The 14,283-nt window shown below is 38.3% G+C and overlaps 1 protein-coding gene across 2 annotated transcripts in view; it reads right to left on the reverse strand.

Moving 5' to 3' along the window:
- The window catches only part of plxna4 (plexin A4), a 211,875-nt gene that overhangs the window by 167,440 nt on the left and 30,152 nt on the right, over window positions 1–14,283 (reverse strand). For both annotated transcript variants that reach the window (XM_084408408.1, XM_084408409.1), the window contains one exon: window positions 2,900–3,082. In XM_084408408.1, coding sequence (XP_084264534.1) covers window positions 2,900–3,082 — 183 coding nt within the window. The remainder of the gene's footprint in view (window positions 1–2,899; window positions 3,083–14,283) is intronic.

A 14,283-nucleotide genomic window follows, 5' to 3' on the forward strand; every position in this document is an offset into this window, starting at 1 on the left:
AAAATGGTCTTTTAGGTGGACTTTTAGTCAAAAATGGTGTTGACTTGTATTGCTCCCTGGTGCTAGAAATTTAAAAGAGTAAACGTTTAGTGGGAGTGAGTTACTTTTGGTTTCCAGCAAAGGATCCAGTGCATTGTAAAATATGCTGTGGCAAATATGGAGCGAATGCCACGAAGGAAAATCTGAAAATCTTACAGTCAACATTTCAAACTGGATGACCACAAACACAGCATTTTATGCCAAACAGAGGGGGGAAAGCTGAAAAATAACAACTGCTGTCCTGTCGATCCAACTGTCCATAAGCTGTCAAAGGCCTTTTATGTCATCGAGCGGACTTTTGCTGACAAATAAATGTGAATTTCTCGGCCTAGGTAACACAGACAACGAGTAAACACTGCATATTTTCAACCCGCTTTGTATTGTTACAATGTCAGAAGTATATGTAAATGAACAAAGTTGCACTTTAAATACTATTATTTCATAATTGATTTTTAAAATAATAATAATAATAATAATAAAAATCTATATTACAAAATACTTTTATTAAATAAATACATTAAATAAAGCATCAAATCCTTTATTTTGTTGCACTAGAGACATAAAAAGTGCATTCAAAATTTCACACAAATTTGTGAAAAAAAAAGAGGCATAGGGAGAGAGGGATGGATAGATGGGTAGATTAATGAAGAACAAGGGAGCAAGAGGGGACAAAGAGGTTCCAAAGTCCCAAAACCACATCTGGTCTGGGGGTCCGCCGCAGTGCCAGGGGTGCTGAACAACTGCTGCAGCAAACGCAGCAGTTTTGTGTTTTCAGCTCTGTGCTTTTTATGCTGATGGCCGTGTGCGCACACATTATAAAAACGTGTCTGTGTGATATTCTCTGGAGGGTTTAGAAGTTGTTTACTGCTTCTCTCTAGGGTTTGGCTACAGCTCTGACTTTTAACACGGAGAGACACAGAACATCCTGTCATTGCACCTCCTCTCGGAGTCAATCACATAGACAACGCTAACTACAGTTGGAGAACCGCAGTCATGCTGAATGCAGTAAGCCTTGGATTATCCTATTCAAATTTAAAATAAATACCTGCTGGAGATTCTAAACTGCAATAAATGGAAATAATAAAATAAAGAAAATCACTGCAACACAAGGAAAAACAAGACATCTCAAAACTCTCATTTTGATTTCATGGGGTCTTTTTTCCCCCAGGTTTCCGTACGACTCTCGCATAAACGATCTCGCAACGAAGTTGCTCCAGATAATATTTACTTTTCATGATGAGCTCGTCTTCAGCTGGTAAACAATTTACTGAGTGTGACGTGCTGGCGGACTATAAATCACCATGCAAAAAGGACAGTAATAAACTCATTTTCATTGATTAATGACTGCCAGCGAGGACTATGTTCTTGTTTTGTCTAAAAGGCAACTGTGACATCATCGGCTGTTTTCCCGCAGAGATCTGCAATCACTGAAATGGCAACTAAAAGGTTTCTGTGTGTTTGTGTGTGTGTGTGTGTGTGTGTGTGTGTGTGTGTGTGTGTGTGTGTGTGTGTGTGTGTGTGTGTGTGTGTGTGTGCATGGTTATGTGTGTCCGTCTGCCTGAAAGAGAAAGACACTGTGTTGTCTGTCTGTTCCTTGGAGCTTTGTTTGGCTTGATCGTATGTGGAATTCGGTGTCTGTCATTTCATCAATCATAGTCTCTAACAAAACAAGTCAGTCATTTTTTTTAATGGAATGGCACACAGAAAACATCCTTATTACCTACAAGATCTTACAGAGTAAGTCGTCTTGAAGTATGAGTGCTCCATCTCTATAATTACAACAGTCTCAACTGTAACAATAAGTATAAGTTTTAATAATCGTTCTAATTCAATAATAGGGAAGTCGACACCACAACTACATAGATAAATGACACAGAGGAACAATTTCATCGGAATCAGTTTCAGAACGATCTTTTCCAGCTGATGAATGACAGCCAATCGGAATCCACCAGACTTCAAAGAGCTCAAGCATTTGGCAGAAAGCATAACTGCAGCACATGCTTATAATAAAGTGAATGTCATTGTGCCTTGGTGTGGAAGCTAATATAGTTATCAATCTTGGTGTGAACAAGTCTTAAATCTGGCGTAAGTTCCAGGACAACTAACATTGCTTACAGCACCAAAAACAGTTTTCTTTTTTTTCTTTTTTTTGGGGGGGGGGCCTAGTCTGTTATGCCACGGATTTTCATCCACAGCCAGACCCAACTACAAAACACACCACCACAATAACAAGAATGCGTCAAATTGGAATCCTGCCTTTTGGCAAAGATTTGCCAGTCTGTAACGTCAACACCCTGGAGGTTTAGCACTTGAGAAAAAGAGAAAAATGATACTCTCATTCTCACTCATCCTCTCTGTCTGTCTTACCCACCCTTGCTCTCTCTACTTTAATGTTATTTTCTGCTCTGTGCAGTGTCTGGCTGGCCCTTGGATTCGTCTCAGACACGGCTCCTCTGAGGCACAGTCAGAGAAGAGGGTACCGGGCCGAAAGCCCCTGCACCGCATCATCCAATTACCCCCGACAGCCTCTGCCTGTGCAGGGATTCCCATGGCCCTCTCTGCCTGACTCTCATTGCGCCGCTTACCAACCGTTTCTCTCTACACGCGTCATACACAACAGCAGAAGACTGCCAAGCATGACCATGATTGCAAAACTCACTGGATCTAACGTTCTTACAGAACGGATGTAGTTGACCACGCTCTGATCTTCTCATGTGTCATAAATGCCAAAAGTCAGCAATTACTACACAAGACTAGCTCGATCTCTGATGCTTTTTAGAAGCTTACAACAATGATAAAATTATTGGATCAGTAAACTCCTTGGTTTCTCACGCTCTTGCAAAAGAAACAAAAGTCTTACCTTTTTCAGACGACCTCCTTTGGTCCCCACAAAAGCCAAAGAGTGGTTCTTGTACACGTAGGCGATAACGGATGTCAATTTGTCATTGGATTCGGAGAAGAGTGGAATTCCGCGTACCATCTCAGAGACGCCAAGTGGGGCGTTCATATCCAGACCACAGAAGTTGTCATCGATGGTGAGAAGCTAGAAAGGAGAACAAAAGATGTTTAATTCAACTAACTAAGAGTAGTGTGCAAACTAACGCATTAAGGGTCTCTAAAATAATTTAAAAACAATAGATGAAAAACCTAAAAACAGTCAACCATACTAAATCAACTTATTGACTCGTTCTAGTTTAGAGCAGTGTGATAAAAAGACAATGGCCTATTATCATTAGCAAGGATGTGGAAAATGCTACCAAGGTGGGAGGAAAAGCTTTTCTGTTTCTTTAGACTAGTTTGTCACAACATACGTTTACTGGACCATTTGCGAGGCAGATTCACAACAGATTCATCATTGTCACTATTTAGCATCAACTCAGCCAGTCATATCTAAAATGGGTTGAGAGGTTTATCTGATATAAGACCAAGTGCATTTATCATTTCAGGTGGAAAAGCATCTTAAAAAAACATCTTTTAAATATGGCGTTTCAGGTGATGCCGTGTGACTTTGTGTGACATGTAACATATGGCTGGGAAAGTTGCCAGTGTCAGCCAGAATAGAGTGATTTACAGCTTCTGATATAGAAATAATAATTTGGTAATGCATCCATATTTCAGTCTGCTGAGAGGGCTTTGGAAACAACAGCATCCATTGAAACAGCTGCACAGACCTCAGGATAAAATGTCAAACAAATCGAAAGCATGATTAATGATGCCCAGGGCTTTGACTCATTGAGGGCATGAAACCATAACACTTCTCAAATGCTGCCAAATATGATATGCTCATTGCCTTTAATTCATTCATGAGTGTCTCCTCAGGCTCTGATCAGGCCTGCTCAGAATTTTTTTTTGAAAGTTAATTTAAACTGATTTTTAAAATCTATTTAAAATCTATTATTCTTTTTTTAAATACTAAAGTGTATTTTTACTCGAACACACATTTCTGCTAAAGCATTCATACTTTGTTCATACACACACACAATATTTTATGCAATATATATATATATATATATATATATATATATATATATATATATATATATATATATGGTCTGGCTGGAAGGACGTCAAACCACATAAAAACCTGAAAACTTTAATATCTCATGTAAACGCATAAATATTACAAAAAACTCCCACTGTTTGTGTTTGTGTCATCTTGTACAAAAGTTTGACCTACATGATGTCAGGCACTTCAAAGGGTCTAGTTTTGTTTTAAAAGCATGCCCCATAATTGTCCATCATTGAGAAGCAGCATGACAGGTGTCTCAAACTGCTTTATTAGCATTAATATTTACGTTTTTAATGGCCTATTCTCTGAGTCAGAACATGAAACACGAGACAGCTTGAGCTGTGTTTTGCCCCTAGGCACCAACCCACAGCACAGTCCCAAGTGACAAAGTGGGCGAAGGGCAATCCTGAGTGATGCCCAGGTCGGGAGAGGAAGCATCTGGATGTACATTATCACTAACAGACTATGTATTAACTGAAATAATGTACATACTCCCTTGATTAGAGTTCAATTACATTTGAAGTGGTGTTTATCTTAATAACAACAGCCTCCGGCTAATGATATTTTTGAAAATCCATTGCAGGCCAGGGGACAAATCTGTAGTAGAGCGGTTATCGGACCAACCTCAGAGAGACGCGATCAATCAAGTGACCGGATGGGTCTTTACATGCAATATAGCAAATGTCTATTTGTCAGCGTTCAGGAGATACAAGACCCTTCATTAAGCAAATGGAAGACAGGGGCTGTCTCTCTAAAATGGCGGTTTATGAGTGATTGGCCAAATCGATAGTGAACACCACACTCAATTCTCAGTTCGCTCAATAGAAGCCGGAATGAAGAATAAATTGAGAAATGAAGAAGGGAGCTGAGAGAGAGAACAGGGAAATGTTCAACGTCGTATATGTTTTTTTTTTACTCTCTCTCTTTGCAGATGTCTGACCTTTAGAAATGTTCTGCTGTCAGCCAAAGTCTGCGTGCCGCTCTGCTCGCCTATGCCAGCCTAGAGTAATTGTGCTCATTTCTAGCGCACGGCTCCTGTTAGAAAGCTGCAGCTACATGAAAGATCTGTTTTCTGCACTGTTAGTCTTTCTGCAGATGTCTCCTGTCCATATCGGGGGCCATGAATCATCATGGGTTGTTGAGGCAGCAGCAATCTGCTTTTACGTGCGCACCTGCTTACACACGCAAAAAAAAAGAAAAAAAAAGAAACTCGACCGCAATCACGGCCTTGATCCTGCTTACACGGGTCAAAACGTGTAAAGCCCCAACACAGCAGACTTATAGCAACAGCTACAAAGACTTGCCACCTCTGATGTTAGGATTGAAAAAACTGCGCTAAGAATAAACACAATGACAGTAATAGTTGTGACACAGACTAATGCCTTTTGGCATTGCGGTTATTTTATCAAAAGGCCCAGGCCTCATGTGGCAGGGCGCATATGCCTGTGACACAGACAAGGGGGATGGAGCATGTGTCTCGTCGTCTTTTCATTGGCATATGCCACGGTATTTCTGGCAAGGGGAACAACATGCCAATCAGACCCTATGTGCTGCAATCTAATGAAATAGGCTTCCTGTCTGTCAACCTTTCAGGAAGCAGACACGTTTTCATTACCTAGCCACATAAACATGACATTTCCTCTCTCCCCATCCCGATGCAAATAACATCTTTCGACACCCCATGTGCGAGAGGGGGCGCCCTCCCTGCCGACCATCAACCTTTTCCACTTCTTCGTGCTCTACGTTTCTCTGACTTTAATGCTTCCCTTCCATCTACGACTGCCTCGCTCGGTCTCGGTGCGGAGCGCTCGAACAAGCTGCCGCATTATTGGCAATTTCACGCTGCGTGTCTGAAGGTGTAAAGGAGGTGGTGGTTGGGGGAAGAGAAAAAAAAAGGAGGGGGGAATGGTTTGACGAGCGCAACTAAAAGCTTCTGGATCGGCGCAGGCGCCGTTTTTCATTTGAACTGGTTCCAGAGACAGGGAAGCAGAATCAGGTCATTCGGACCACTCGCTGCCTGGCTAAGTCCAGCAACACAAAGGCAGCTCTCTTTCCTTGTGTCGGCGTCTCTGTGTCCCAGGATAGAAACACAAGTAGTGAAATCCAAGCTTTTTTTCAGACGCTTTTTTCTAGGTCTTTTTGTCCAATTGGAGCACATAGGGGACCAACCTTGAAGAGCATCTGGCACAAGTAGTAAAAGGAACCCTGAATGCAGGTCTAGAGCATGAACTACACACTTTTTAGTTCAAAAACACCTTTTGTATTCCTCACTGTTAGCTGAGAGGCCGCAAAACATTTTAATGCACTATTAATAGATCACAGTTTGATCAAAATGCAGAGTTTATGCAAATAAACCCTGATCATTGCTGCAAGTGTACATCATTCAGATGATGAATCGGCTTTTCAAGAGCTAATTCTGCACAGTCATATAATTACCCTTTCAGAGTCTTTCCTTTTCATGCTCAAGTAATATCTCACGCAGGGATTGTTGTTAGCAACAAAGACATTATTTCCCACAAATCTCAGCTCCATGTTCAACGTAATTATATCAACACTCAATCAGCTCTGAGCACGGCAATCCTTGTGTTCTCACAATTCTGCAGCATTTAAGAGGTCTTTTTTTTGTGTCCGTTATGCATTTGATTGGGTGCATTCTCCACTCGGTCGGTCTTAATAGTTTCTACCAGGTTTGAACGTCTGATAGACAATCACACCAGCTCTCCACAGAATAGGATCTTTCTGGAGGATAGCATAATGGCATTCTATTAGAGATTAACAAAATTGCATATTTGCAAACTGAACAACAAGTCGACTAATCGGTTTTAAGCAAACCCTTTATAATTAGGCTGATTTCAGGTTCACTTGATCAAACATGATCTAAAACAGCCTGTGTTCAAAAACAGCTAGATTATGCACAAACGGAAGGTGCAGAGGCCTCGAGAAGCATTTGAAAAATTTGGATTATTTTTAACTTGACAAGTAGGGAGGCATGATATATTGCTTCATCCGGATAGTGGCGGATGTAATAGATTTTTTATTTATCATTAGATATCGGATAATTAATTTCCACATGCTCGTTTGTCCTACTTTTATATTTAGATTACCTTTGCCGCAATATAACTCACTCAATCTGTAAAAACACAAATTATTTAAAACACAGTTGCATGTAATATAGCCTACATAATATAAATTGATACTGTAAATGATAATGTTATTAAAATTGCACTGCTAGCGAGACATAAAAAAAAGAAGATGTGAGACATGACACAGAAGCCAAAATAGATGAATTTGATGAAGTTGAGAATTGTAAAGCACCACCACTTAAAAACATTAAATATGAAAATCAGTCAATCTAAAAACAAATAAATAAATTTTAAAAAGATCAAATATCAGAGCCAAAAAAATAATACTAATCACCAATCGTTGCTGAATGCCTAGCTAACCCATCACCCATCCCTACGCTCCATCCTTCTGTACTCCATCTCTTGTCTTCCACCATGCTCTTTTGAATTAAAGGCCTCATCATCTCAGTTTCCATCCTACTGTGGCCTCTACCTAGTGCTGACTTTACCAAAGAACTCCGCTAAGAGTGAATGAAAAGATGTGAGTGATGAATATCGCACAACTGTCTGCACGTAATGACATTTAATGACTTAATGACTGTGAACCCCTTCAATAAGAAAGAGATTCTTGCTTCCGCTTCCACAGCAAAGACCTCCATCTGAAAGCACTTTGCCAGTATTATTTGATCCAACATTGGCCTTTTCTAGGCAATATCACCACTTCCTACTGAACCAGAGAATTTCAAAGAAATTGTCAAAGGATATCAAAACGAGTGTTACTGATATAAATCAAACCCCAATTCCAATCTTATGGCACTACGCTTGCAGAAAGATATCCAGTACAGTTCAAAACCTAAACACGGCCACAGGACAGGATTTTCACAGACCCATGATTGTATCTAAAAAGCCGGTGAGTTGTAAAGCTTTCTTGCATCTGCTCTACACCTCTTCAAACTGTCAGATTGCTGCCATTGCACCATTTAAACAAAGCTCAGGACACCAATCAGAAAAAAGTAATTTGTTTGATTTGGCCGAGTACAGCTCAATGATAAAAACAAATGTCACCGCATGCATCACCCTTTGTGGATCAATGAAACCCTTGGGATGTGAAATGTCAGCATTTGTGAAGAAACTACACAAAGTTTGGGTTTTGCATTTGTGTGCTCTTCTGAGGTCGTGTATTGGGTGTATCTGAAAAACTCATGCATTTAAGACTGAATGCAAATTGTGTTTTTGCAAGATCTCAACTGTCAGAAGCAACACGGTTCGCCGCTTAAATGTGTTTGTACATGTGCTTGTGTACGCAGTCTTGTCAACATGGGTGTACATGTATGTGTGGCACAATCCAAGATTTACGATGGCTCCAAAGAATGCTGGAAAGGAAAGACTATGAAATTGTTGTCCCGCTCAAGAAATATCCAACAAGTGTCAGAGCACATAACCTTTTCACATCTACATGTAAAGTGAGTTTAGGCTGATTAGTAGATAACGATCTTATGATGGATTATGACCTTTGCTGCAGTAGTTACGATGGGAGATGTAATTACTGAGGCCAATAAACCTAGAGATCGACTTTAATGAATGGAAACGCAGTGCGCACAGTGCACGCGACTGATTAAAACCATGTCACACCATCCCATAAAGTGGTTCTCCCAGAGAGCTTTAACAAAGAGAAACTTGGTGAGGAACTGGGGCAATGTTAATGAAAAATCAAGATATTGCAGGAGGGCTATATTTCATAGTGATATACCAGTATGTTGTCCAATTTAGAGGTGCACTCATTGATTTTACCTTTATTTAAAATGTTTTATATATGAAAAATAAGGCATGGTCACACTGTCGAAATTTTGCTGGCAAAAAATGTCCAATGACAATAGTGTAGTGATGCATGAAGCACCACTCACACAGAAGTCACTTTCAAATAAAGCAGCATTCTGTCGTCAATGTGGGGAATTTCCTAAGCAAACACTGCATGGGAAAATCATAATGTTTTGCCCTTTGGGCCCCACAAAATATTGCCAAGCAATTATAAATGTGACCGCACCCACAATACTTCTGAACAAAATCTAAACAAAAGTAATTTACAACATTGCATCAAGAGCGGTCACATCAGTGGCTTACTAAAAGCCATTTTATCATTTCGGTCATTAAAAAAAATAAACGAATGAATCACAGTTGACTGTGAATAGCATATTTGAACAATAGCATTAATATTTGTGAATGTTTGCTTTTGCGTAATATTGCATATCAGTAGAAGTCCAACATGACTGCCACATCAACGCAACCGAGTAATTACTAAATGCACCTTTAATGGGGGGAAAAAAATAAGTATGACTAGCAGATGGAAACTAACGAGAACTGACAGCCACTTCGATAGTATTAAAAAAACTGGTCTGTCTAGGAGAGTGAAAGGCGCTAATTATTTGGCAATAATATGTAATGAGCATGCAGAGAGACTGACAGCTGTAAAGGAACAGCCTATAGCCTGATTTTAATGACTTATAATTGAGATGATTATGAATAATAATGAGACCAATCTTAATTTAAAATGTTCTTATCTCTCTGACCGCAATGTCTCTATAACTGAGCAGAGGTTGAGAAAAACGCATAAATTAATGAAAAAAGACCCTATTAGCGGGTGGTGCGCCCTTGTTTGCTTGAATACATCACTCCAGGAGACGAGAGGGGTGAATTTACTGTGCCAGACTCATTTCCACACCATTTCTTTCTGCTGACATAGGGAACATGGGGCGCTTGCAGATTTTTTTTTTATAGGTCAGATGTCAACACAGAATGATCTATAGACACCACAACTTGCACACTTATACAGTTATACATTCATTATGTCATACTTCAATGGATATTTGCATCATCACAAGCGCTTTAGAATCATCTTCTCCCCTACAATGATTTGTTATTGTCAAGAAATATAAAATATCAGTATTAACAGGAATGTACACAACACACCTGATACAAAATGGGACAAGACACAATGAACATGAAAATCGAACATACCGCATTTTCCTTGTAAATAAATGTTGAAATATTTGGACTTGCAAAAAAATGGAACAATATTGTTAACTTGTTTTTGGTTTCACAAAAAGCATGGCAGGCAGTGAAGTTCCAGTCAGTCACAGATCAATCCCATACACTTTAAAAACAAAAAATAAACAAACATCAGAATGCCTTTTGTTGTTCAGGTTTGAACACTCATCTGTCTGGGCCCAAAGGCACTCGGGACGTCTGAGAGATGTTTGGCACAACCAAAGCTACAGTAGTCTTGAGCGAGCTTCAGATCTCTGCCTCTGCATTTGGATTCCCCTTCGATGTGTCTGATCTTTAAATAGCAGCACACAGCTGCCAGTTGTAACCCTGTGGGAGTAAAGCTGTGAGCATGACTTATCGAACCCTGGACTTGGGATTAAGAGAACATGGGCCTGACTTCGAATCTCATGAACCAGTAGCCTATATGGCAAATTATACTTTCTTTAATACACAGACACACGTTCTTATATTATAAATAATAAAAAGACGCTACAAAAAAGACAAAATGGAATGATTCATAAAATTACAAACAAACACATACATAAATCAATAAATACAAATCATATAAATAAATAAATGGGGGGGGGGGGGGGGGGGGGATATATAAGTCACAATTAACAAAAGTACAAAAAATAGAAAGAGGGCACCATTGCATTTGGCCATGCAACATAATTAAGAGTTCATGTCACATATATAGTGGTGCATATTTCAAAGAGACACAATCTCTTCTTAATGAGGGTGACAGCATGACCATTGTGTGTGACATGCCACGGCTATGTGTACGTGTGTGAGAGATGACTTCATTACCGCCATCTAGAAAGATTTAGTCTACGTCTGGTTTAATGAACTGATGAAGATGGTTATTCTGTCTCACATAGTGAAATGCACACCCTTTCTTTTGTAAGTTTATGTGTGTGTGTGTGTGTGTGTGTGTGCACATCATGTTTGACATTAACAGTGCCCCTTCATGCAGTCTGACTGCCCTAATGAGCAGTAGGTCTGTTCATTAATTGGGGAAAAACACACACCATGGGGAAAAAGAGAGCGCTACAGAGAGCTTGAAAGAGTCAGCAAAGTGCATAATTCTGCTGCTGCCTCTCCAAATACATTTCTGTATCTGTATTTCTGACACATCCACATACTAAATTTACCATGCAAAAGTAAGTAAAACGTTTGGTAATGAGGCATTAGCCATCACTGTAAAAAAAAAGAAAAGAAAAAAGAGAAATGACAGAAAAAGTTCACACAAGACGAATCCTTATGTATAAAAAAGATACTCAGTGCAACAGAAAGCAGGTGTCTCAGTAAGTGTGGTTGAACTAAGTTGAACTTGACACGCCATCTTAAATGTGGCACATGGTGCAAGACACCGGAACAATAATGATATGCATTGTGTCAAAGACTTCCCTCTATCATTTTAACTTTTTTTAAATGATAAAAGAAAAACTATTAAATCTGTAAAATAGTTTATGGCCAAATATTCTCATTGTAAGGTCTCAGACAGATTAGATCATAGTTCATATATTTTTCTATATTATTTTTGATATGCATCTAAAATAATAAAAAAGCTATTCATCCATGTCATCTGCCTGCACAGTATACATAATGATAACTGCTAGTACCTGATTTTTGGACAGAACTAGAGATATATCTCGTATGAGCCAGGCTTACATTATGCTATGATTTTTCACAGCATAATATCCTTATCGTTTGCAGAGGGCACAGAGAGGATATTAAGATATACATCACTTTCATATCTTCACCGAACCTGCATTACTATCATGTCATGTTGATGTAATGTTTGCAGAGGGCTGAATATTGAGACAATGTTATCTTCACATTCATGAAGAAGGGCTTGCTTGATCTCACTGCGCTTCTCTGCTTACTTAATTAGATTTTCATATCAGGGAGTCAAAAAGCTACCCTTTTTTTACATTTCTTTCTTGCTTCCTTATTCCAAGTTGCAATATTCTAACATGGCAGCGTTGAGTTTTTCCATGCATTATTGAAAACACAAACCCATCTGAGACTAACAACAGTTGTAAAATCATCTCCCTCCCTCAGATATCAGGTTCATGAGCCGTTTTATCACTCCTGTCATTCCCCACTTTTTATCTTGTCAATGTGGTCCCATTGAGCGCAGATTCAGGAATACCACAGCCCAAGAGCGTTTAACTTCAGTCACAGAATTGCCTGAAAGACGTGTCATTCATTTTTGCCCTGGGATGCTTTCGAATAAGAGTGTTTGTAAGTGCTGAAACACATGAGTGTCTGAATGTATCCGTCTATGAGCGTGTGCTTTTATTCATAGGTGAGTCAGCGCAATCATGCTCATGTTCCTTCTGCCTGTGGGTGTTTGGAAGCTGCTTTATACCTAATGTAGTCTTCTCACTGTGAAAGACAACATTAAAACAGCATTCACAATGCATTAAACTTCCATAATGTACCCTATATTTTCAGATGAAACAGAATATTCAGTGGAAAGCAAATGCAGGATGAGGCTTGATTTTATCAATTAGGATGTAACTGTACCATTAAAAGTTTGTATTCTGCTGTGATTAAGATTGGTTAAGATATTTCCCCCACCCACAACTGCAGACATGACAAGTCATTAGGTGGAGAAAGTCATATTTAAGCATATACTACAAATAATATAAATTAATATATTTGTAAAATAAATATTACAATTTAAAAAAAAACAGTATTCAGCCATACCACTTAATTTTAAATAGTCAATATTAATATTATATACCATTTTGTCCAAAAAAAAAAAAAAAAACTGATCTTAGACTAGTTAACTATTAAACAATTTTTAAAGATAAATTGCGAAAATGAGCATACATAGTTAAACATACAATATTGGCTTGTATCAGTTTGGTTTTTCCTGGCTCAAAACGAGGCGGAGGTGGTAAAATCCTGATCATGTATTTTATTAATAATAATAATAATAATAATAAATAATAATAATAATAATAATAAAATTACAATTAATTTTTAATTAAATAAAATTACAATTAAATTAGTATTTTTCGTAGACCATCATATAGCCTACTGTGTTTCCCACAGTATTTTTTTGGGTGGAGCTCGGTACCTCAAGTAGGCTGATTTAAAATTAACATTTATTTAAAACAAAAGTTCTTCTTTTGGCAAAATTACATTTCCTTAATAGCCTAAACAGAGGCTTTACTCCCTTCAAACTTATTGTCAATGTTTCATTACATCACTGTTGGAAAACACTATTATCAGAATATTTTTTTCAGGCATTTTTTCCCTAATTTTATTAAATGTATGCTCGATCTTTCATTTCAAATTCTTAAATTTGATCAATACATTCAATTAGAATAAGAAGACACTAGGCTGATACCAATCAAATTAAATAATTTATATAATCTATATTAAATGAGATTATGAGATCGTTTTAAATATTTTCTGAATATAAAAATAAGGAATGTTGAAAAGAATGATGCTTTGAATTTTAACCGCCAGTAAGGTGGAGGCAGGCGACCGTCTCAATGAGCGAGTCATTGAGTCCTTCATTAAAACGATTCGTTCAAACGGCTGATTTATTCAGAATGAGGCAGTTTATGAATGGGTAATTGAATCTTTGACTCAACCGATTCGTTCAAAACACTGAATCATTCAGTAATGAGTGTTCCTGTGAGATGCGCGATAGTTCTGCTGTGATCTTTATTTGGAACTATTTTCACTGCTGAAACAGAACAAAAACAGTCATTGCGTCTAAAATGTAAGTTGACTTCACTTTAACTATTTGTTTATTGGACTGTTATGAAATCAGTGTCGTGGTTTCAATCGTGATGGTATTCAGGAAAACAGCACTCTGGTCGTGTGATGTTTCTTAACTGTATAATATGTTATAAATAACTGCGCAAGCTTTAACAGCGCAACTTTGTCAGTAGGCCTACATTAGGTAGGCCTATATTATTATCAACTATAGGCTATCAATCGCCACTTAGATTAAATGAAATAAAATCAGAATCATCCTTGCGTTTTCGGTGATTCCCTAGTTATTTTTTATTTTATTTTTGTATATTGTATATTGTTTTAATCAGGGCATTTTGTCCGATTGAGCAAGTACAATTCTCTTTCACTTGTCCCTTAAAAAAAAAA

Source organism: Rutilus rutilus, assembly GCF_951802725.1.
Source record: "Rutilus rutilus genome assembly, chromosome: 4".
NCBI classification, from domain to species: Eukaryota; Metazoa; Chordata; class Actinopteri; order Cypriniformes; family Leuciscidae; genus Rutilus; species Rutilus rutilus.